General features: G+C 38.3%; 1 protein-coding gene across 4 annotated transcripts in view; it reads right to left on the bottom strand.

The window, feature by feature from the left end:
- The window catches only part of SLCO1A2 (solute carrier organic anion transporter family member 1A2), a 64,600-nt gene that overhangs the window by 11,591 nt on the left and 27,733 nt on the right, over positions 1-25,276 (bottom strand). Inside the window, exons 2-9 of one of the 4 annotated variants that reach the window (XM_080391138.1) lie at positions 17,781-24,651; positions 8,961-11,456; positions 7,703-7,844; positions 5,627-5,759; positions 4,632-4,738; positions 1,168-1,314; positions 762-860; positions 60-293 (exon numbers count right to left, since the gene is read on the bottom strand). In XM_080391138.1, coding sequence (XP_080247264.1) covers positions 60-293; positions 762-860; positions 1,168-1,314; positions 4,632-4,738; positions 5,627-5,759; positions 7,703-7,844; positions 8,961-9,020 — 922 coding nt within the window. In that variant the 5' untranslated portion in view covers positions 9,021-11,456; positions 17,781-24,651. Of the gene's footprint in view, positions 1-59; positions 294-761; positions 861-1,167; positions 1,315-4,631; positions 4,739-5,626; positions 5,760-7,702; positions 7,845-8,960; positions 15,730-17,780; positions 24,652-25,276 lie in introns of those variants that run through there. The other 3 variants (XM_080391139.1, XM_080391141.1, XM_080391140.1) reach the window with 3 other exon arrangements.

Here is a 25,276-nt window from a genome sequence, read left to right as displayed (position 1 = left end):
GACATGGTTCACATCTTAAGGACTAAAATAAGAAGGAAATAAAATACAACGTAACTTGCCTTTAGCAATTTCATACATGGTCTGTTTGGCTTCATCTTTATCATTTTCTTGCAATGGTACTACACTTTTTTTACTCTTCTCCTCAGATTCATTGCTTTCTCCTTCCTTCACAAGTGACTTGGGCAAAAACCAAAAAGGTATTCCCGCAAGAAGATTCACTGATGCACAAACCAAAATGCCCAGCCACCATGCTCCAACCCACCGGGCATCAGTAGCTGTTATAGTTATGTCCTCTATTAGAAAAAAGAAAAAAAAATAAAGAAAAAAAAACCCACAAGAAACAACACATTCTTTGTTGTCATTTTGTGTTTTCCTAGTCATCTCTGACGTGATATATTAAAAGCATTTTAAAGATTCTTAAAATGAGACTGACGAAAGAGAATAGTCTCCAGTCTTCTATTCTAATGTTGCTAATTTTCTGACAAATTGAAGTGGTTTATATTAAATTCATTCTAGTCCTTTCCTTTGTTAAGCCAGGTGACACAATTGTTCATCAAATAATTTTGATGCAGATTCATTTGTGTATGTATGCATTCAATATTATCGGATATTGTACACAGATTTGCCATTCTAAAAGAAAAAAACAGCAAACTCCTAGAATTAAGACATCTCATATTAGCAAAGAAACATCTTTTAGTGCTGATAAATACACCATCATACCTACCAATTTATAGGTAAGGTTTTATATATTTATTCATTACCTGCATCTACTGATTCCAGATCAACAAACAGTTCTGCACAGAATGATGCCAACAAGAAACCAAGGAAGGGGCCAATTACAGTTGCTGTATGTAGACATCCTAGAGTACGAAAAGGAGAAAATATACTAAATTAGAGCCTGGACATAATAATGTTCTTGGAATTGTTATATATGCTTAGGACAGCTCTACTGAACAGACATTTGCTCCTAAAAATGGCTTCATTTCAACAAGTTAATCTCTAGTTAGATTACAAGTTCTACGGTATTATTATTTTGATAAGGCAATAATTTCTGTCTTCTCTCTTCCTTTACTGGACTGAAGGGAGTCATAATAGTCCTCTCTTTTGCTTTTGTTTGTGTGTACTTGTCTCCAGGGGAGAGGAGTTATCACACCAGGGTAGATTTACCCAAGTAGAAAGGTGAATTCTCTGCTTTGGCAAAATCCTCCAAATATGAAATGCCTAAAGGCATGATGGGGGTTTCACCCATTCCTCGTACTATGTTTCCAACCATCACAAATATCCACAGCAAGGACCCAGGCTCTTTTTCACATTCTGTGAATAAAATAAGAATCCATAATTAATTTTTTTAATTCTAACTATTAATTAAATTCTGGAGACAAAGAATTGACCAAAAGCTTAAACTTTAGTGGATATGTCTGTCCTGTAAAACAGGGAAATAAGTAGCTGTGATACTTGAAAGGCTCCAGAACCAGAAGCTGTTGCACTTGCTGGACTAAGTTTAAATCCCTCCCCTCTCCATGCCATACCTTATCTAACCACCTGGCAGTCCAACCACTGCACAAGCTAGGCCCTTCCCTTTACTCATCTCCCCACCAAAACTGCCATTTTCATGTCAGTGAAGAGAAGACGGTCCCTGAAAAACAGTGATGAAGTGATGAAAAACCATGCCTGACTAACCCGATCACCTTCTACAACAAAGTAATACTTTCTGTTGACATAGGGAGGGCAGTGGGTGTTTTTCACATGGACTTCAGCAAAGCATTTGCCACTGTTTCCCATAGCCTCCTCCTAGACAAATTGGCAAGACTGGATGGACAGTCTGAGAGGTGGCTGGGGAACTGGCTCACAGGCCACACTCAGAGGGTGGTGATCAGTGACTTTCAGTCAGGCTGGCAGCCTGTCACAAGTGAGGTACCCCAGGGACCGATACTGGTCCCCACACTATTAAACATCTTCATAAATTATCTGGATAATGCAATGGAAAGCACTCTCACCAAGTTTGCTGGTGACACCAAACTGGACAGTGAGCTGGACACATTAGGAGGGAGAGCCATCCTACAGAGAGACCTGGGCAGGCTAGCAAGAACAGCATGACCATCTTTGTGAAATTCAGGAGTCTTTTGCAATGTTTTGGGTAGTTGTTGCATAAAGCCCATACATTGTCATTTGATTATAAGAGCATTGTCTGAAACAAACCAGACAACTCCCTGATTTCACAGGTGCCACCATTTGCTTAAAAGAAAGCCATGCCAGTGCGGAAGATGTGGTGGTGTTCTACCTTTGCATGGAATGAGATTTCTGAGCTTTTCAGCTTCTTTGCCTTGATTCAGACTGCTAACTTTTGATTTACTATTGTTCATAAGCCCCCAGAAAAGCACATGGAGAGTAAATTCATCTGTGTCTAAATCACTGGCTGTATGCCAGTAACTTCAACTGGCACTCTACACAACAGTCCTCACCACCTGGAAACCCCAGCTTAGACCCTTACCTCAGAGCTCTGTTCTAGCACTACAGATTTTTGCCTTGCATGTCAATGACCTCCCTATCCAGAGATTTCATCTGTCCTGATGCTACCTGTTCAGGTATTCAATTTCAGATTTGGAACAGCTTGAGTACAATGCAAATTCTGATTTGGAAAGTAACATGCAAATTCTGATTTGGAAAGTAACATACAAATTCTACCATATTTGGTGCATGTCACCAAATGTTACAGAAAGGTTTTGTACCTCCATCACACCTCTTCAACTCAGAAGGTCAGTGCTTCCCTGAGAAGGCACCCACTGGCACATAGCCTGCAATTTGCCTGTCTGGGCAGGGCTCGGAGGAAGTATCTGACTCACTGAGCTTTATACAAATCTTGATCAAAATCAAGATCCAGAACGATATATATGGCCAGTCTGCAGAATCTACCTGGGGATCCCGCTCTCATTTATTCACATCTGTCCTCCTACGTAACTCAGCAGAATACTGTGCTGCAGCACAATCATGTTGGTCCCACATCAGGACAGGTGTATCAGGAACTATATGACCTTTAGTACTTTCTTTCCCTCCCTGAACTTGAATTTCTTCGTCTCATACAGTCTGCTTCAGATTCCACTGTTCTCCGGGGTCCACTTTGTCATGTTGAGACTTCTCAGTGCCAATTTGTTAACAAGTGAAAACTGGCTTTGTTAGCAGGACCTGATGACTTTCTGAATGAAAGTATTACTGTCCAGAGATCAAGCCTGGGTTTCCTATATCAATGTCAGACTGCTGTCAGCAAACATGGGCAAAGCAATCCACATGCAGATGTGGTCAAATTTAAACCAGTTTTTGCATCATACAGGAGTTGGACTCATATGTATGAACATCACAGTTTTGCTTGTCCATAAACTAATAGGGAAATTATCACCTTACCCAAGTATTGCCATAGGCTTGAGGACCTATGGGTTCTAATGTGTATATTGAATGGCTGTACAATTTACAAGAAAATGCTCTACCTATCTATACCTTAGTTTGTGCATTTATAAAATAAAGAAAAACACTATCTGAAATCTTCAAATGAAAGATTAAGACCAAGTGCTATCAAATATAAACTTTTCTCAACTTTTCTTTGTGAGGATGGAAAAATTAATGCCTTAAGTGACATGCAGTCTTGGAAAGCTCGGAAGACACATCCATTACTAAATGGAGACAGAAAACTACAGCACAACATCACATGTTCATACAGTATTACAGCAGTATGATTCACCTTTATCTAGCACACAACGATGGAACAGCCATCACAAAATACAACTAACTGTGGGGTTCATCTCACCTAACTTTTGCCATCTACCAATCATCTAAGGTTCCAACAGTCAGTAGGCACATCCAGGAGGTAATCTGACCCACCCTAAAGTAAAGACCCTGAATGTCCTTACAGCAAGTGACACACTCTGCAAGAGCTCAGTAGTCTCTTTTGACAACTATCAAGGGAACCTAAAGAGATAATTCAGACTAAATTCTTCCCTTTAAGGTAGCTAAAGACTCAGGACATTAATCCCATCCACAGCATGAGGATTTTGTATGTGATCATTTAACAGTTGCTTCTGAGCCTTTTGACTCCATAATAGTTACTTTATAAGCCTGCTGCCAGTGCACATATAGATCTTTCAGTCTGCCAGGTAAGTTTTAGCCTAGTTTAAACTATTTTCTCTTTTCTCTAAATGAAAATGGGATCTATGTTTTTGCTTTACCTCTGTTTCTTATGTGGTACAATGAAAAAGCATCCTGATCCCATTTACTCGTTGTCCAACTATGTTTCCTACCTCCTCGCAGTATCACAGTATTTCAAGTCAAAAAGAGGAACATTTGTGAGAACCACCTGGTGTTTTATTTCCCCAGAGTGGACTGGCAGTGTTGTTAACCAAGGTGTTGGGATCTGTGAAAACTACATGAAAAAAAAGTTACAGCTCTGGAGTCACAGACTAAAGAAGCAAGAAGGCTAGGAAATTTCCTGACTTCTAGGGTTTTTTTTCCTGATTTCTAGTTTTTATGCCTGCAAAAGGTACTGATAAAAAGCAGGATCCTAAAATAAAAATAAAAACCTATTTACTTAAACACTATAAAAACTGAGGAAGAAGTATTAATAGACATAGGAAGAGTCGTACCTGTTGATGGTTCCTCTGTAGGTAAAGAGATCAAGCTTTGATTAACAAGGCACAGAGGCACAACTGAAAAATTCTCCCATTGTGAAATACTGCTCTCAATACGATACCTGTTTGAATCAAAGGAAAGCATGTGTATGTTAAGAAGAAATACATCAGAACCGCCTCATAAATCTGTACTTCAGTAATGAAGCTACCTATAAGAAGAGTGTGTAGCTATAGGAAGAAGGAAACCTGCACCAAAAGTTAACTGAACCTTAGTAACAAATCAGGCTAGGGACAAAGGAACTCTAGCAGGGGATCAGTCCAGTGTTTTATCCAGTCTGTTATCCAGCCTCTAACATAAACTTGTAACATGCTTCAGGAGGAGCTGATGAAAAATTCTAATGAAATTCCTCGTATCATCTTCTCTCCTACTCTTCTTATATTCTAATATAATTTACACCCTAAGCAGAGGGTGCCACCAAGGCTGTCAGAGCCATACCACATTGGGCATAAGTTTAGAGGATCTTCCTTTCTCAAAAGATTATTATTTTTTTAAACCAAGAAAAGATACTGAAAAAGTTATTAAAGAACCATTATGACCTGTAAAGGCCTTGCAACACAGCAGGCAGGTATGATCTGTCATGCAGGCTCCAGACCAAAGACATCTTTAAAAATAACCTTGTTTTGCCCATCCAGGTAGATAAGAGCTAGCAGCGTAATGTGACAGTATCACAGGCCACTGTTTCTTCAGAGAGTTCACACCAGAGGTAGCACAAGGATGAAGGCAAGGTCAAGGGAAGGTGCCCAGCAGAGGGGTGACTCTCCTCAGGAAGCAATGACTGACTTTTGAAGCCATCTCAGGAGCAAAATGAAACAAGCTGCTCTACAATTACCATACCCTACCCACGCTCAGCAACGTCTCTCTCAATAAACAATATTATTTCAGTGGGGGAAGCTGTGGATTAAGGCAAGTAAGGAACACAGAAGCTGCTTGAGCTAAACAAAATACTCACCTTCCAAAGAGGAAATGAGGAAGTGATATCAAAAGACACCCAAATGACAGAACTGTGCAGCCCAACGCAATTATTCTGGGTCTGTGAAGCTTTGCTCCGAAGTAGCTCACAAATGCTATCAGCAGCAAGTTGCCTGCAAAAAGAACCTGGTTCATATTTACAAACCAAGGCATCCTTATACCTTTTCAAGTACAACACAAATTTTAGTATACCTTGCTAGCTCAACATCTGTTGCTTCTCTTGTCTTGTACAAACTGTAACTAGACAGGGAACTGCCTAAACGATATGGTAATTCCTTGCTGTCAGCTTTTTCCAGAAGAGTTACACAACATGGAAAGAGCATGAGAATAGAAGGCAGAATGGAAAAGAGATTGCAGTGAGAGAGATTTTTGACTGCACCTATCTAGAGAAGAAAAAGAAACTACTTTACACAGAGACCAGGCCTAGAGGCTGCAGAATAATAGCTGGTTTAGGAAGTTATTCTCCTAGGATACTCTAGTTTGCAACATGTAGGAAAGCAGAGAAATATATATCCAAGTGGTTTTATACTGAAAATAATTAACTAAAGATGACATACAGAGAGAAAAGGAATAATAACATATTATTAATTTCAGTAATAGTTTCAAAGGAGAGAAAAAATACAGAGTTTAGTACCTAGGACCATTTAAAAACATAAATGAGCTAAAAATCTCCATTGTCCTCAACTTCCAGTTCAGAATCAGCTGATTTTCTCTAATCTTCATTTATTACTATGCAAATAAGAAAAGAGCCAGGCTTCATGTCATGAATCAGGCCCTATAATAACATCAGTTTAGAAATTGTACACCTACTAATTTTTTGATCTTTTGCATCAAAAGAACAAAACCATGCCTCTTAGTGATGAGCAGCATGCTCTGAAAGAACATAACATCTGGGTTTTTGTGTATGATTGCTAGAAAGACTGTATTGAACCTGTGGTTTGAATGACACTTAAAGATGTATACTTACATCATTAGGACTTACATGGTCCTCATAAATTATGTCTGCCACATATGCTGACTCTTCATCATTTCAAGTATTATTTTGATTATTCATAGTTATTTTACATCCTTGGAGATAAGAATGCCACAACTTGTTATAGAGTTATAGAGTCCATATGAGAGGATAATTTATTTCAAATAATAAGCCTTTTACATAACCACTCCACCAGTCTTGGCCATTTCATATTGCTTAAAGTCTCCTCCTTATCAAAGCAAGAATATATTCTGGGTATTCCTCCTGTAGCATAACTTTGAGCTGCCCCATCAGACTGCTTTGCAGGAAGCAGCATGGTGTTGCCAGCAGTTTTTTCTTCTTGCACATGCAGATATAGGAGACAGGGGTGAAAAAGCCTTGTCTCCCCTCCCCATCAGTGTATATGACCCTTTTCAGATCATTTCCTCAGCTTAGCCAGGGATAATAACGATCCACATTGTACCATTTATAAATGGTATAAAACACATCCTCTAAAGATCTTTATTTAGATGGGTTTGAGCTATCAGGCCTTTTGTTTGACATTTTTGGCAATGATAAGACAGAAGCTTGTCACTGGGCAATAAAACTCACTGATAGGCAAGGCAAGTTTCACTAAAAGTAGAACTGGAAACTTTCTTTACACTTGTACAGGTATGAAATCTTGAAATACTGTTTATTCTGAGTAAGGAGACAACCCACTCCAACCAACTTTGGGACTGATTGAAAGAACTGTAAAATGCTACATATGACCTTAAATTCAAACAAAGTTTATAAAATCTTTCTGGTTTGTTCAGAAAAATTCAACATAAAGCTCATAAAAGTATTTCTATTTTGTTAGTTGCTCTGTCATATCTTACAATAGTGCAGAAATTAGCTGAACCAGCTTTTAAGCCTAAACTCCCTCATTTAAGTTGTCCTGTTAGTTTCCAAGGCACTAAATGTGTAAGTACCAGCTGACACAGTAGGAGAGAGTTGGTCACATGCAGTAATCCACAGATTGCTATGGACACGAGGGTCACTGGTACATGCTCAGCCCATGTATTATATTTTCAAAGAATAAGAAATAGTAAAATGATTGATTACCGATTTCAAAGCTTCCATTAATGATCCCCACTAAAGAAGCCGGAATATTAAACTGTTTCTCTATCTGTGTGTACATGCTGTTCATGTAAGCACCAGACATCGTTTTACCAACATATGCAAGTGATAGTGACAGCAGAAACACCTAGGAAGGAAAGAGGACAACGCATAAAGAATTCAAATTATACATTTAGGAATATTCCATGGTTATTTTCCCCATCAAAGATGTGCTCCCAAGTGAAACAAGTGAACAGTTCTGTTCCACTGATATGTGTGTAAATCCTATCACCTATCTTTGTGCACAGAAATATGGCTTCTCTAAAAAAAAAATAAATGTATTTTGTTCTTCACCTGCTCCCATTGACCAAGAAGATCTTCAGATACCTTGAACTCCATTTCCCCAGGCAAGACAGGGAAAGCACAGCCTCTCCCACCACGCATCTGCTGCAGCATTGCCATCTGCAGGACTGAGTAACATCTGCAGCCAGACCAGGATGCAAAGACCTTTGCACCCTTTGCTAATCTGAATGACAAATTACTTGCAGAACTAAGATTGTTTCCTTTAATCGAATTACTTGATCAAGTATCTGCTCTCCCATCTCGGTAGAGGTCATGAGCCCAGAACAAGTCATTTCAAACAGGAGTAAATGATGTATCCTTCTTACAAAAATCTAGTAGCAACTGACAGTAAAAAAATAAATACGAATATAAGCAGTAGTATTCAAATCCTTCTGACTTTAGGGCTCAATAAACAGTATTTATGAAATGAAATCAACAGTATTTTTAAATATATTTGCCATAAATGCTAAAAAGCATAAATAATGTATCTGAGCTTTGAACTACTGTTAAAACCAAGCTAAATTTTACAGTATTTTATACCGCTTCTTTACAACTTGAATAGTCTAGGGTACACCTACAGCCAATTTTTACTGCCATGTCACAATCGGTAAGGCTTATTTCACAGGTTTAAGAAGGAATGGTAAACACGTCACACTAAGGGGATTACACACATTCAAAGGTGGAGCTTCCAAGGAGCAATTAACCATACTTCCAACACATCACAGAGTGTAAAGTTCAGGGACATAAAAAGCAACACGTGATTGCTTACATACTTGCTTGACCTCGGTTAAGGCATTAAGGATAAGGAAAGAAACAGAGCTTATTCATTCATTTAGTCTGCACTGCAACTTCTACCAAACCACTCTAAGTGCAAGCAATTACAGTTGTGTGTTCATACAAAATTGCTAAAATATTTCTGTACCTTAAGCTTAGAAATGCAGCAGAATTTGTTCCCTGTACGAGGCTTCTCAGCTTCTTTCATGTTGCCTTTTTTAATTGATCCCAACTTCTATTTCTAAGTCTGTCCAATGATCCCGTTACAGAACTAAAATGATGAAAAAAAAAAAAAGAAACGTTCTTGTCCCATGTTTGATAAAAATCAGATTCCTTCTAAGGTGTTTGACATTTGAGCATCTTAAATAATTTCAAGCTGGATTCCAACAAAACTGGATTCCAACAAAACCTACAAGCCTATACACTTTATTCTAATCAAGAAAACTTGACATGTGAACATCAAAGTAACAGCACTCTATTTCTCGTCAGATACTAAATTCTGTCAGCAGATACAACCAGTAAACAAAGAACAGAAAAAAGAGATGTTCTGAGGGCAAGCTAGTTTGTCTGTAATACAGCTTTTCAGCCCCTTCACAAGCATTTGGTACTGACCATTGTAGGAGACCGCATTATGGAGACCTATATGTTTGAGTTGATGTATGCACCTGCCTCCATGGTCTTTATTTACTATGCCCTGTCCTTGCTAGCCATAAAAAGAACATTTAGTTCTGCTCTGCATGATCTGTTGAGCTCTCCCCTGTTCCAGTGGCATCAAAATAAATGTGTTAATTTTAATAGAAACCATATTGCAGACTAGGGTCTTGGAATTAAAATTAGGAGGAGAAAAAATAAAACAAAACCCACCAGGCCAAATTAAGTTCTAAATGGAAACAAACCAGACTGTGTTCTGGTTCCCCTCCCAAGATTTGCAAAAACATCCCTCTTTATTTGTCTGCCTAGTTTTAGTCGTCTCCATCTCAACTTAATGGTTAGACCTTCTGGTAGTGTTAAGCTACCTGTTTTCTTACACATCTTACATATTTCCAAAAAATGTGTTCAAAGAAGGAGCAATATATTCCAGGAATATACTCACCTGTAAAAGCCTTCACATCTGAGGGTCAGCACAATGAGTTAAACAGAGAGAACACCAGTTTAAAGATTTATCTGTAATGACTGCCACAAAGGCTTCATTAAATCAAGTTATCCAGTGTAGCGCCCTGCTGCCTGATGGAGTAAGCTGGGGAAAACCAGGGCAAGTCAGAGCCCTACCTTGTAGTCGGGATGGATATAGGTTAATTTTCTCTTTTTCAGCTTGAATATGCTTTCAAAGTGCAATCTTGCAGCACCTGCTCTTCTCTATGTTTTCCACTTCACAGAATCATGGCTGGGGAGCAAGCTGTCCTTGACAAGCCCACCAATGGGACTGAATTGCCTTTCACATTCTTCAACCCAACACCCTCTCAGTCAACCTCTTCAAACACTAATTTCTACAACAATGTTAATCCTCTCAAATCTGTTTCTTAACTAACTTGATTCCTAGCAAATTGATGGATATTAACTCCTTCTATATCTACCTCCTCTTTTTAGTCTCTAAAGTATAATGCATTATTACAGCATTCCTGGAAATACTTACTTTACAATTAAGTGTAGGTGATCAGCAACTCAGACATTAACTATGACATATAAATAATCTGTGTTTCTGCTTTGCTTAAAGATGCTTACACAAACTGTGTTCAATCACAGTACTAAACTGTGTTTATACAGCTTTGCACTTTCTGTGCAATTTGGCATAAAAGTTTCTATCCCAGGGAATTGTTTATGCCTTATCTTAATACTACTTTATGCAGACTGTAGTTCACCAGCGATGCCAAAAGGTGAGCAACAGAACAAAGACTGCAGAGGACTTTGTCTGTCCCCTTCTGCTTCTAGGAGCTGGCAATGGGATTCGGTCCCTTGCTGTACTAGTCCCTGCATTTCACTACCATACGCAGGGAGCATCATCTGGCTAATTACAGGTTTTCTCTTCTGGTGCTAACAGAAACAAGCCAGCAACCTCTGCCCAAGTTTCTCTCAGGGGCATCAGAAACGTCACACTGCCCCTCATATAATTTCAGATGACAAAATGGCAACGTTTGCTTATCTTTTTTATTACCTTCTCTCAGACCAAAAATTATGGTACAAAAAAATGCATTTCAATCCATTTTTTTCTGGGAAGATTATTAAGATTATTGATTTAATAACTAAATAGACAGAAATACTGTTTCTAGCTATGTTCCTGAGGTTGCTTTCCCCAGATTTAAAATATTTTTGTGGTCACAGTTGATCCAATGGAGCAGAAGCCAACACAGACTAACAGCCTAGATTATCAGAGATATAGGTCCGTAACTCACTCAGCTCAGGTGCATTTACACCACACTTTAAATCTAGGTTAAAACTCAAACTACCACTTCTCTGCCTAAAGATGAATCAGTAGTTTTCCCACTCCCTTCTCCCATCTCCCTGCTCTCCGTTGTACATTCCTTTTGCTCACCCTGCTTCCACTCTTGGGCTCTCCAGACTCTTCTGCAAACTTTTTTAACTCATTAAACAGGCAAAAATTTGATGCAGGAAAAAGATTGCTTTCCAGGCAGTGAGCTGATCTGGCCTGCAGAATGGTTCAACAAGTGTCAGAATCACATAAGCAAAAGAGCAGGAAAGTGGAACCAAGGACATGAGAAGAGAGGGGAAAGTGGGGGTGAAGCAGAGTAGGAAAAGATGGAGCGTGAAACCTGTCCATCTGAGCACCAGCAACGTGTTCTGTCACCTCAAATATTCATGGAACTATGGTCTCAAGCCCTATCCTAAGCTGCCCAGGGCAGCCCTGAACACAGCTGGCCAACTAGGATCAGCACAGCTGTAAGGAGATTATCTCCATCAGTGAACATCAGTCAGTATCTATTTAGTCAACAGCAAGAGAAGAGGCAGCTTATGCTACTAGGATAGTCACATTGTGACGAAGTTCTGCAACAAACCACTTGAGGAATTTGCACTGGACAGGTGAGACTATTTGTGCAAAAGTTTGCCCTTGGGTTCTGATTGACCTACCAGCTACCATGTAAACACCTACACTTGAATCCAACTCATAACCCTGTATTGTTCACTGAAATTTCAGGGAAGAGGTCAATAAAATCCCTCCTTACAGGATCTTGCTTCTTCAACTTCTTCACTGACTTGGAAACTTATTTATGGCAGACTAAAAGGCTAGCGGTAACTGCCTCTTCCAGCCATCTCCGCTACTGGACTAAATTTCCACAAGCAATCAGACAGACAGACAAGTAACCAGACAACTCATCTCTAGAAGATACCCACTTTACATAGCGCACAAAGAACTAAAGTGTGTCATGTGGACTGAAGTGTGTTGTGTGGACTGTTTTAGAACAGGCTATAGCTACAAAGCAGATCTATAAAGTACAGCATCTGATGTAACTGGGGCTGAACAAGGTTGGCTTAAAAACAAAGCAGGTACATCCCGTGTGGATCAAAGCAGGCTTATTCAGAGTAGCTGACAGCAGCAGGCTAGCACTGAGAGACAGGAGTTTGGACCCATCTGTCCCACATGAACTTGTAAATACATTTTATAGTTTTAAACTGTATTTCACCTTAGCTAACCAATACAAAAGAGAACAGCAGCACACGAACATCTGGATTTCAATGTCTATGAAGCAATATTCTGCAAATTGCCTTGCCCAAATCCCAAGGGGACATCCTATTTTCAATGAAAAATGCATCTTCCATTTTGCTTATCTTAGTCATATAGATAAACTGATAAGTCCGTGTTCTGTTTACAAAAAGGATTAAAAATCACATGACATAACCAAGCAGCGGGCAATTACAGCATCAGAATTTTTAACTAATTTATTTTTCCAGTTGCAAAAAGCATTCTGAAATCTTGTTTTACTAGGCACAGCTCAAACTGTTACTCAAATGCATACACTGTTAGACTGAGACAAAGGAAAATATTCTCACGGCAAAACAATTAGATACTTACCGTTTTGAAAAGGTTTTCAGAAGAAACTGATATTGTGTGCTTAAACTTTGACTTCTATTCTAAACTGTTGAAAATTAACCCAGGTATAGTTACTGCAGAATTTGTGGTTTTGCCAGATTATTTCAGCTGTGCATTTTAGAGCACGCACTCAGATTGTGAAAGACATGGCAGGCTGAGTTCTTCATTAGAAAAAAATTAAGCCCATCTCTTTCTCTTCCCTGCCAAAAAAGGCCAAGAGCTACAGCTGTGTCAGATCCCTGAGCATGAATTATTGACACTCCTGCCCACTGAAGACATGCAGAGAGCGCTCACAAGCAAGAAAGGAACGTCAGGAGTGCACATCACTGCAGAGATCTACAGGCCAGGCGGTGTCCTAGCAAAGGATACAAGGTCAGATTGGAAGAGGAGAATGAGTTTGTGTTTGTTTTAAGGGGGTGTTTAAGCCTTGAGTTAATTGTATGAAGAGCAGTGCAGGCATAATCATTGGCCTTTTCTTGCCGTCTTGGAATGATCTGGAAGAAAGTGTAGCCCTTCCCAGTTGGTATGAAGCACTTGGAGGCTCAGCTGCAGGGCAGAACTGGGTCTGAACCAAAAGTGGAGAAAACAACCTCAGTCCCTGAAGCATAGAGGAGTAAAATCACTCTTCTCAGCATCCCCAGCTGCTGGTCTTCAGTGTTTCTTCTCAGTGTAAACAGCCTTTCTGGATCTGTTTTTGAAGTCTCCAAGTTACTAGCTACTATATAAGTGGGGTATTGTTAATTCTAGAAGGGGGCAAAGAACCTAGTAATTAGGCACTGCAACTTTCACTAGAAGCACCCTTTCCTTTGGAACCTTTGTTGAATGAAGACAATTCACCACGCCAAAGTGAAAGATAAAAAAAAAGCCACCCATAGCCACATAGCCGTTGTAGTTGTCCTACAGGGTGGGTGTTGCTAGTTACTGATTACCAGACGTTACAAAATCAGAGAGTAGATTGACCAAGTGTGAATAGTTCTAGCTATGTGACAAGAAAACGTTACGTGACTTTTATCAGATCAAGTAGACATCGCATCTAAGAATCAGTAGATCCACCTTTAAGTACTGGTGCTGAAGTAGGTTTCATCTGTGACCTTAAGTCTATTGTTGACACTCATGTTTGTCTCCCTTACAGAAATAACTGTTAATGCACATGAAAAGCCTAAATGCAAGGTCTAAAAAGTGTGGTGAGGGTGGGATTGGGGTTAATGAAAGCCTAGCTCTGAGCGCAGCTTCCAGGGCAGTGTTTCTCAGCTTCCTGAAGAAGCACCCAGCCTTCCTGAAAAACTTCCTGAAAAACTTCCCTGGACTACCGCGTAACCTGTCTGGGAGGGGGAAATAACACACCAGAGTGTTGGCATTTTTGTCACACTGTATGTTTTTGTCTCACAAACTTACAACTCTACTGCTGAAGAACATTCTGTGGCCCCTCTGCTGACGCCTTACAGACAGGTAGCCCTGCAGGCAGCTGAGGATCCTGGCCTGCTCTGTGCTGCACCAGAGCATGAGGTGAGGCATTTTCCCCTGGGATTTCTTATAATAAAAGTTCCCAATTGTAAATTTCTAAGAACATACCTTTTCAGGTTTTGCACACTAGAAAATTTCTCAAGTAAACATCTATTAATGTGATTCTAATATGTGAAAAGTTTCATTCTACCTCAGAAAATATGCATTTCATATGAGGTATAGTGCTGCTTTTTGTTCGCACCTCAGGATGGTTTCCAAATCACACCTGATGGCTGCCTGTGCTGGGATTTTGCATATACACTTCAACTAGAAAAAGAAGTTCTCTTTCCACCTTTGATTTCCTTTAACTAAAATCTGAGGTAAAGTCTTATTTCCCACTAAGATATATTGAAGGATTTCTTGCATTTTATATTTTCTTCACTTACCCATTGTCAATTTGGAAAATTAAACAATCCTCTGGCGAAGTAAGAAGAAAACATAAAAACTGTGGTCCAAGTTCTGCCACGTACTGCTTTGTGTTCACCAAAGACTGTACAATGAAAAAGCAATAGCGAACAGAGGCAGAAAATGGCTGAGTATAAAGCTGCCTTAACTCCACATGGCCGTCCCTGCTTTCTTTAAAAAAACAGCTAACAGTGATGAGGGAAGAGGATAGAACCCACCAAAAAGGCACCTGTTCAACAGCATATGTCAACAATATAGTACTCATTCAGGTGTAAAGTGACTTCTTTGCTGTACCCATACCATGCTTAACAGCCCTCTGTGTATTACTAAGCCTTGTTCTATGTAGGAGAGGTGTCTCGGTGTCATTAAAAGTATTACCCTTGCTTTCGCATTAAAAATAACTTCAGTATTCCAGTTGTAATAGTTAGCTATGGAAATGTGACTGCAAGCACTGAATCAAGAGATTTGGCTAGGAGAATGCACAGGGAATCAGATATATATTTATCTTAATTGATTAGAAACTAGAACTGTAGATCTGTCTAGTTGGTTTTTTACCCTGCGTTTAGCTACTACAAGGATTTGCCAGTCCTTTCCTCTTTCTGTCTTGCCCCATCCATTTTTCTAATATTTCACCTCATAACTATTTGTAGAATACATTCTACATATATTTTATATTTTAATCTGTGCCTATCTGGGGGAGGAGACACCATGATTTTGTCTACAGAGATCCTTATTTTCAAGCCTCCCTATCCATCATAATTATTTAAAAGTGAGCTTCTGAGATGCATGCAAGTATTCTCAGTGTCTACAGGAAATGAGCAAACCAGTGAAACAAAAGCCATTGTCTGGGAGTGTAATTAATTATTAAATAAATAACCATTAAATAAACTTTGATGAGATAAAAAATCATAGTAACATCATATGCACAACTGTGTAATTCTACAGTCTCAGTCAGATTATTTTGTTCAACGTGAGCAAGACTGAAGATTCAGACCCAGCAAAAGAATTACAAAAAATAGAAAGCAAAAATTCATTTAAAATAAACACTTCCTTATAGATGGCACTTAACAATTTGCTTTAAATACTTATCTCCGCATCAGAAAAAAATAACCCAGGTACCAGTTTACATGATGTATAGTTTGTGCCAACTGTTACATTATTTTCTAGCTCAAATTTAGAGAACTAGATAAACACACATATAGACATAAGAGTTTTCCCAAGGACCGTTTACATTCAGACCTTCTCGCTTGTGTTCTATTTTTCTGTAGCACTATGAGAAAGGAAGTACTATTGGAATTACATCAGTCTTTGCTTCATGGAGAAAGTGTGTTAGAGACTTTTGCCTGCAAACAAATGAAGGCTAGTATCCATACATTTGGCTCCACAGTCCTGGAGGAAGGAAAAAGGCCTTTTACGCTGATAATGAAAGAATCCTTCCAATGAAAACAGTGTTTTCCAATAAAAATACATTATACTGAAAATATATTTATTTTAATTTTTTGCAGCCTGAAAGTGCTGGAGAGCTTTTTCATTTCTTCAGGCTTTTTGGAAGCTGAAGGATGCTGGGGGAAAACTTTTAGGGTAAGTGCATGTTCTCAATCCTCAAGTAGCTAATTGTAGCCTACTTGGGTGATCTGTGTGCATAAAAAGTGCCTGAAGGAATACACCCTAAGGCCCCTACATGGGCACTTCAGTGACTTCTGTGAATTTTCAGTGTTTGGATGTGCTTAGGTGACACTGGGAAGGAAACACCTGCTGTACAAATCTTGACCTTTATAATCTGCTTTTGTTTCAGCACACAGCCTTCAGCAGTGGCATTGGGGTGAATGAAGAGAAGGAGTCACTCCCAGCCATTTGCTGGTGATCAGCAACATGTACAAATTAAATACCTCTCAAAAAAACCCAAAAAAAACCAGGAGTGGAGATATGAAATCAACATATGTTCACAAATGCAGTTTAATTTTCAGTAAATTTATGTAAAATCCAATGCATTTGGAATTCAATATTTTTTTCTGTTGTGATTAATTCACGGATAATACAGCTCCGACAACTTAGCATACTAAATTCCCATCTTCTTCATGGGATTTCTCCTAAAGGCCATATTTGCACCAAGTCCACTTCTTGCATTATCAGCACACCGCTTGAAAACCTAAAACTCCAAATATTTTTTTCTGTCTGGATAGATTTTCTTTGAGGGGCCACTCTAGTCATTCTGGTGCTTCAATATAAGGAAAATAACTTGAGAGAGTCAAGTATTTGTATAGAATCAGGTATACCCTATTCTTAGCAAGTAGTTTTGTTGAAGATCCTCATCTAGAGTCTCACAATAGGCATTAGAATCAGATATTTCCAGGGATTTAATTTATCCCATCTTAAGACAGCTGTCTAAAATAAGTGGGAGGAAACAGTCTCTGGAGGTCCTTCTTTCTTCCCTTTGATTTGAAAGTCTAGAAAGCTACCTTAGTCTAGATAACTAACTTTTAGACAGATAAAAATCAGGTCAGGTGACACCTGTAATGGTTATCTCTCCTTATGTCATTCTAGATCTACTTATCTTGGCCAAGGAACAAAAAAGCCTGTCAGCCAGCAGCTCCCAGCATAAGATCCCCTTACAATTGCTTATGCAAGCTCGCAGGAAATTCAGGTGGTCTTATGGAAATCAGTAGAAGTTCTCAGTACAAAATGCAGAGGTGATGTACAATTACCGATCCTAGTCTAAATGTATATGTAATGATGAGTTACCTACTAAAAACACAGAAGTCACTTCTGGGCTCACTGTAAATACATGATTTTGGAAACAAGGACTAAGTAGCTCTTTCACGGCACTGCAGTTGTAAACAACTGCAAACGCAACTAATTCAGGAAAAGCTGGAAATATGAGCTATGTCTCCACAGAACTGAGCACTACAGCAATCATGGGTTGCACATCCCATAGGATATAGCATGGCAGCCCAGATAAGAATGTCATCACACAGATTTAGTTTGACTATCTAGTAAGATTTCCTTTTCTCTCACCTCAACAGAATGCATGTCAGCTTCAGACTAGATAAAGATTCTGATCTGTCTTCGATTCTCAACTCTGCCATTGACTCTGTACCTCCCCCTTAAACCATCATCATCTCAATCTTTTCGCCTGTAACACAAGAACAATAAATAGTCGTGTACAGCAAGCATTCAGATCCATACATTGGAAATAATATTGTCTATGGACAAAACATTAATTGTTGTCTATTCTCAGTTTTCAACTATTTATTTAAACTAGTGACACTGTCATAACAGTTTCTTTCTCAATAAAGCAGTTTAGCACATCGATTTCCACTTGTATGGATTTGGGGGTTTTGCTTTTGTTTTAGCAAAGCAGGTTTATGTCTTCCAGCCTTGTAGCAAACTTTATGAAGACATAAAAATCTCTGTTCTTTGTAAAATTTGCCACAAGGCTCAAAGACATTCTCTTACACAAACTTCCATTTTTAAATGTTAGAAAACAGAAATATTCCAATTGTCAAAACAGCGTTTCAGAATAAATTATCTATGTAAAAAAAAAATACTGAAAACCTAATGATATACTTTTGGGCAGTACCTCTTTTTTTTAAATTACAAAGGGATTTCTTGTGTGCTCAGGTCGTCAGCTTTCCACTAATGAGGTGTACTGTCTCGTAAACATACTTTAAGAAAAGTTAAAGGAACAAATGTACTGTAGGTTGACTGGCAGTTCAAAGGCTTCAAAGTCTCTCTGGAGTCTTTTCCTCTTAAAAAATGACATTAACTATGATTCATCAATCAACAGTTTATGTAACCTGATAGCATTTCACTTTTGCTATCCATCAAGTTCCCAAGTTTTTTGGTGTGTGATAATGCACTTTGTGTGCAGAGATATCGTCAGGCTAGACACTGGTTACTACAAAACGCTTAAAGGTGATACACCTGGCCTTTCTAAGTACATTTTACACAGGGGCCACTTCTAAGACAGCTTAATCCTAAAAGGTGTGAAACATCCAGTGGAAGCTCCAGGAACACAGGTGAACTTTTGGAAATCAGGCATGTACCTATTCATCTACCCTCGAGCATGGCTTTCTAGCTACAAACACCTCATTTTTAAAACACAGGAAATTTTCATAGGATCCCCCAAAACAGGTATTCTTGCTCAGAAAGGTTTAAGTTGCATGAAATATGCATCCTCTTCTGACAACAGAAATTAAAGAACTGACTTCGAATAACAGTGTACATTTAAGACATTCTAATAAAAATTACTTACCTCTATGGTGGCAATTTCTATGGTTCTTTTGACAGTTGTTTACTCGACTGCTACAGACTGTTATGAGTATTATAAAAGGCAATAGGATGATATATGACCTAGAGCAGTGGCTTGTAATGATCCATAACACGATGGAGAAGATTATGACTGTTTATGACAACAGTTCACAAAATAATTTAAGAATGTGTTAACTCTTTATCGACATGAAATAATATGAAATGTTATGTTGATGTGAAGTTATGTATGACATTGCCAACATTATTCCATTTTTTAACGCAATACCAGTAAGTATGAACAACATGGCAATGTGATAGTTCTCTGATGTGAAACTAGCCATTTGCAGCCTCTTGCACCAGGAAAGCGTACAGAGCTTCTGCAAAAAGTAATAAAATCAAGCCTACAGTCACTAGAAGCATAGTCACTAGCCAGAGGTCTACCCCTCCACCTGGAATTCTGTAGGAATCCTGTAAATCAAGGAGAGAAACAAAAATAAAAGAAGACCACCAATCTAGACAATAATTCATGCAATAGAAAATACTCTGAACCCAAAAGCAGAGCTTAAGATACCATTTTAAATAAAGAGTACAAATTTTAAAGACACCTTGTCCTGAAGTATATGCTTCTCTGCTGCTCTGCACAAAGTTCCTCTCTGAATCAAACACTGTAATATGATTTTTCAGCTTTGACCCATTGAAACTGTAGCATTCACTGACACAATATGTGTTAATATGAAATTATTTCAATATGTTAATAATTGAAACTTTCTAGAGCCTCAGGATTTTTTGCCTTGCAATAATAAATACAATGCTTTCAGTTTTCTGCTGGGTATCTGGTTCAATAACAGGTTATGGAAAAAAACATCACCTTTTGAATCAGCCATGTCACTTGTATCTCCTCCCTCTTTGTGAGAGCTTACATTTAAATACTGACTTTTTCATACTACTCATATTTTCTGTAATCAGAGACAATCTCAGCCAAAAGTGGAGTGGTTGCTAAATGGATGGAAACAGCAATATCTGGTGTAAAAGACACTACCATAACAGAGAAAAAATCCACTATTTTTTTCTAGATACATATGCTGAAATCCTAATGAATTTTTAATGACTTCTTACAGTAGAGAGACAATTTCATGTACTGATTCACATTCCCTGTGCTTATCAAAATCTTTTCTCATCTCCAAGTAGAATGAAAAGGTCAGGTCTTAACACTCACACATAAAATAATCCAAGCATACAGTAAATGCAGCCCTACTGCAACTCTCTTAGAAGAAGGGCTACCTTATTTTGCAGCCACATGTGCTGACATACCATAAATAAGTTTTTTCAACATGAATCCTCCTACATAAGCTACTATACTGCATTTGCCCTTAGTGAAAAATTATTATTAACATGACTGATTCTCAGTTCAGCACAACTCTCCTTTTTAAACAGCAGAGAAAATGCCACTATTAATAGCAGAGCTGTCAAGACAGGATCATCTAAAAGACTCAGAGCGTTTCAAGACAAAGCCAAATTGTCATTCTCTTGCTGCAGTTTGCAGAAAGGGAAAAAAAAATCTGGTTTTTAAAGTGAGACAGTTTAAAAGAAAACTTAGTTAAAACTTATGCACTAGATCAGGTAGGAAGGGCTGACATGATTCTGCGTAGATTTATTTTGAAAACCAGTAATTTCTCTTATTGGTGAATGGTTCCATTTGCTCTATACTTGCTAGCAATTCACCTCCTCTGAAATAAGTCTGGGGAGCATGGAGGGTGGTTCCTGGTCTCACTGTGTCTTCTACAGATGTCTGTGCTCTTTAGAAGATACTGGGGTGGGGAAGGGGGGGTGGAGAGTTCTCGTGGTTACACTTAGTAAATCAGAAACAGCACTTTGACACATAACTAATTCCTTAATCTCTTTTTTCGCTTACAGGAGCATTCAGGGAGACCTCATTCTGCATATTCAGTAACAATAATAGTCACTCCAGACTCTTCTGTAAGGAGACCCAGGATGCAAATTTACAATGCACTGACTCTGCAAGGAGGTACTCCAAGTAAGTACCTTAGTACACCGTAGCCTTCCTTTTAGCAAAATTATTTGATCTGAAGTACACATATGAGTCCACATGTTATAGGACTCCTATTGTAGTAGTGGTATGTATACATTACAGCAATATATTTGAAAGCTGAATACCTTTTTATAGATAACTTCTTATAGACAATGACTTTAGAGAATTATCATAGCAGGAAGCAATGGATGGCTTAAGTTACCAGAAAGGAAGAACATTAGTACTATTTTGTATTACTTATTTACTGTTAGCACTGTCTAGAGTAACACTGATAACCGAAAGAGAGTTCTGCTTTTGCTTATACTTCTGGAAGCAAGCTGCAGAAGAGACAGGAGAGAAGAAAAACAAGAATTTAAACCTTTTGTTGTATTCAAAGGTAAATTGTTGGATACAAGCCAGTAGAAGCCATGCAATTAATACTCAATAATCTGCAAGTGGGAATGGTATTAGAAACTATAACTCATCAATCACTGTGCTGTCAATTCTGACTTTTCTGATCTAAACATGGGAGATTCCCAGCTATAGGAACCGATTCAGCACAAACTCTGCTGACCTCATTCTCAGAGCAATCATTAGCAATAGCCCTTTGAGTCTGCATCACAGTTCTGTCAATGGTGTGAGCTGAATAGCATGACACATCATAAAAGCTGGGTTTAAAGTATTGTTACCTATCCAAATGACTTCTTTCCATTTGCTAGTCAATTCCATGGATGGCTACCCTTCATTTCTGAATCACCCGTTTTTTCCACTGGGGCAGAAATCATTAACTTTGCTCGTATTACCTCTTCCACTGCTTCTTCCACATTTCTTCCATAGGTTTAACATCAGTTTTGGGATCAACAAGAAGAGCTTTTTGAGATTTTATCAGTACTGAAATGGCCCACACCTAATAGGAGTAACAAAGAAAGTTGTGCTAGCAAAAGCTTATTTGATAAAACAATATTTGAATGAAGCACATCTACTGTTAGTACCTAAGCTGTGCAAAATTACAACTCTACACACTGGAAAGTACAGACCTTGTAGTATTCATCAACATAGCACCAAGCAAAAAACACTGGAAAGAGAGTATTATAGCCAAAATTTTAATCCTTTGGCATCCAAATGTAAAAATTTAGGGAATAGTCAAGGTTCCTAATCATAGGTGTCTAGTAGTCTGCAGTTGCTATGACAGTGTCCTATCAGCCAGGTTCATGAATCACAGTCCCGGATATTCTAGGACGTATAAAATGATGGCATAAAACTACGTTTAGACACCTGATATACTCCTCTAATTTCAGATTTGGCCATTTGAACACAAGGCACTTAGACATTTTCAGAGGTGCTGGCACTATCAATGAAACCTTTTTTTTATACTTTTGTTTAGAGGCTTGATTAAGACTTATTTAAAAGTAATCAAATGCTAGTAAACTGTTATAAAAAAGAAACAACTTGGTCAGATCACATGAAATACTGTGCTGAACTCGTATAACAGCTACAAGCAGTGACACATGCACCATTCTGTTTCATTACTGGTTGTATTTACACTGACGCATATTAATGCTGCTGTTATAATTTCTGCTTTATTAAAAAAAAATTAAATAAGCCCATTTCAGGTTAATGCCTAAAGCTTTTCCTTTTCTGTTTTGGTACAACAGGAAAACTAAACTGAGTTATTCACACGATTCTAGTTACTGGTAACTGAGCAACAATGTAATTTACTGGAGACATCTAGCTTACACAGCAGAACAGCATCTAGTAAAGTGCATGCAACAGGTAATATGGTTTCTAATATGGTTTCTTGTCACTCTCGCAAATGGGAAAAAGACATCCATTACCAAAGATCTTAATGTGTGTTATTAATGTTATTAAGTAAATGTGGAACTCAGAAATTGAAAATCAGTCATTAAAAGTGGGAACCAGCTGTCTAGCAGGTGTCACGAATAGCCTAAGAAAAAGGTAAATACGAGAAAGGGAGGGAGATAACCTTAAACGCTAGGAACTGAGCACATAAAAGAGTTAAAGCATCCCTGATGGAATTCATTTCACATACATTTAGATACCTGCAGTGTAAACATCTGTATCTGAGCAAGTCACTGAAGGCTGTTTTTATAGCCAAGAAGGAGAAACAGGCACAAATCATCTGAGCTTTGCATTAGAAACAGGGACTAGAACGGTGTCTCTATTCATCTTGCGTTTAGTCAGACAAATCCCATTCCCCAGTATATAAAAGCTGCAGACACTTGAGATGAGGCTGGTTCCCTATTCCTCTGCTGTAAGTACATCACAGTGCAGCATGTTCATCATCTTGCAACTCAAGAAATTTATGTAGGTAGTTTCTAGAAAGAACCAGGGTATTGGCATACTGTATCTTCTGGATTCTTTGTAAACCTCAGCTCTGGTGTTCTCTAACCCTCATATAGGCACACTACTTTTGACAAATTTTTTCATACAGAATTAAACACCAGTGTAAATATATAAACCATGTAACTATTCAGGGTAGAATTGGTCATGGGTTTCTTTACTGAGAATAATTGATCTTTTCCTTAGACTGATAACATTTGTTATGCACAGTAATAAAGGCTTTTTTCTAAGATCAAGGTTAAGGATAAAAGAACAAAAATAGGTTTCTAACCAATTCACTGAATGCCACTAACTGCACAGTACTTAGTGCCAGGTTCTTGAAATCTGAGTTACGAACAGTTCTGCTGTCAAAGAGATTCCACAATTTCATATTCCACACTTGTTTGTGTGGAAAAACACTACTCCTGCTTAAGAGGACTTGTAACAGATGCCGTAATACCTTAATTTTGTTAATATTACATCTGACTAATAGCTGGATAGAGTTATTGTTGACTCTGCCAAAATGCTATGTCGCCCAGGAGGAAGGCAATGCTCCTGGGGCACCATGAGCCCAGTTTCTTTTCTACAATGCCCTGAGGAATCAGCCTTTCTCTTCTTCCCTCAGATCATTAGAGGCTCCTCAAGACCACTTGCAGGACAGCTAGAATTAGGATTTGGGACCAATATTTCTTTGAAAAGCCTGTTTCACTTCTTATGTCAACACATAGATTGATTCAAGCTTGATACAACAACCATTCACTTAGATGCCTTAAAGCAGAAGATTTTAAAATCTTAGATGCAAACTGCATCTGATCTATCCATTGCTTTTCAGGAATTGAAATAACATGAGCTTGCCTTTTCACAAGAGCTGAGAGCATACACACCGCTACTGAGTGTCAGTGGGACCCAGATCTCTTCCCACCCCAGAAGCACACCAAGATATTTTCAAGTTCAATACTCAAGCAATGAATAGTGGCTGGTGTCAATCACCAGCCAGACTATTTTGCATAATTGTTTTTTTAGCACCATTCTATCTCTGTAAAATGGGTCTAATCAAGCCTTCATTTCAGAGGAGTGAAATTGCTACAGTGCAAATAACACCAGAATGTTATTTCATTGTCAAATGTTAGTGAAAATAACAACAGAAGACTCTTTAGAGAGATAAACTTGTTTCAGACGTTGCATATTGTCATGGTGAAGATAAAACAACACTACGCTTACTTCTTTTACACTGAGACTGTCCATTCAGAAAAGGATGACAGGAACCTAGGAAAAAAAAAGCGTATAATCACATCATTAAAAAGAGAGAGCAAAATATCTGTAAGCAGCATCCCTTAAACAAAACAACAAAAAAACCCCAACCAACTAAAAAACCAAACAAACCAAACATTTTGTCACTTGTTAGAATCTTATTTGCAGACTAGCTGTTGTATCAGATTAAGAGGCTACTATCACAGCTAAATATTCCTTCTGCATTCAACTCAAGTATGCCTGAAAAGAGCCAACACTGGAACTTTAGCCATTTCAGTGAAAATCTGGTGTTGCAGACTAAACTGACAAAGAAAGGGGCTTCTAGTTAAGACAATGTACTTGGCATTGAAGCAGTTATTAATTAATTCATGTTCTCTGGGATTATGGAATATGTATACAATAACTTCTTGTTGCAGAAAACTTTGCCTGAGCTTTTGTGCCAGCATCTTAACCTCCATAAATAAGTGAAAGACCTGTTTTCCAAAGGCATTTGGGCTCCTAAAGGCAACTAATAAGACATTTAAAAAAAAAGGTAATTTTCCTGAAATCAGGGAAAAAACAGTTCTAATCTGTATTCTTAGAAATCTGCAATCAGGTAATTTATTAACACTGGATTTAGTCAATTAAAGACTGTCTATTT

This window comes from Falco punctatus, assembly GCF_963210335.1.
Source record: "Falco punctatus genome assembly, chromosome: 6".
In the NCBI taxonomy this organism is placed as follows: Eukaryota; Metazoa; Chordata; class Aves; order Falconiformes; family Falconidae; genus Falco; species Falco punctatus.
The sequence above is the reverse complement of the archived record's forward strand: the minus strand, read 5'-3'. Positions and strand labels throughout refer to the sequence as shown.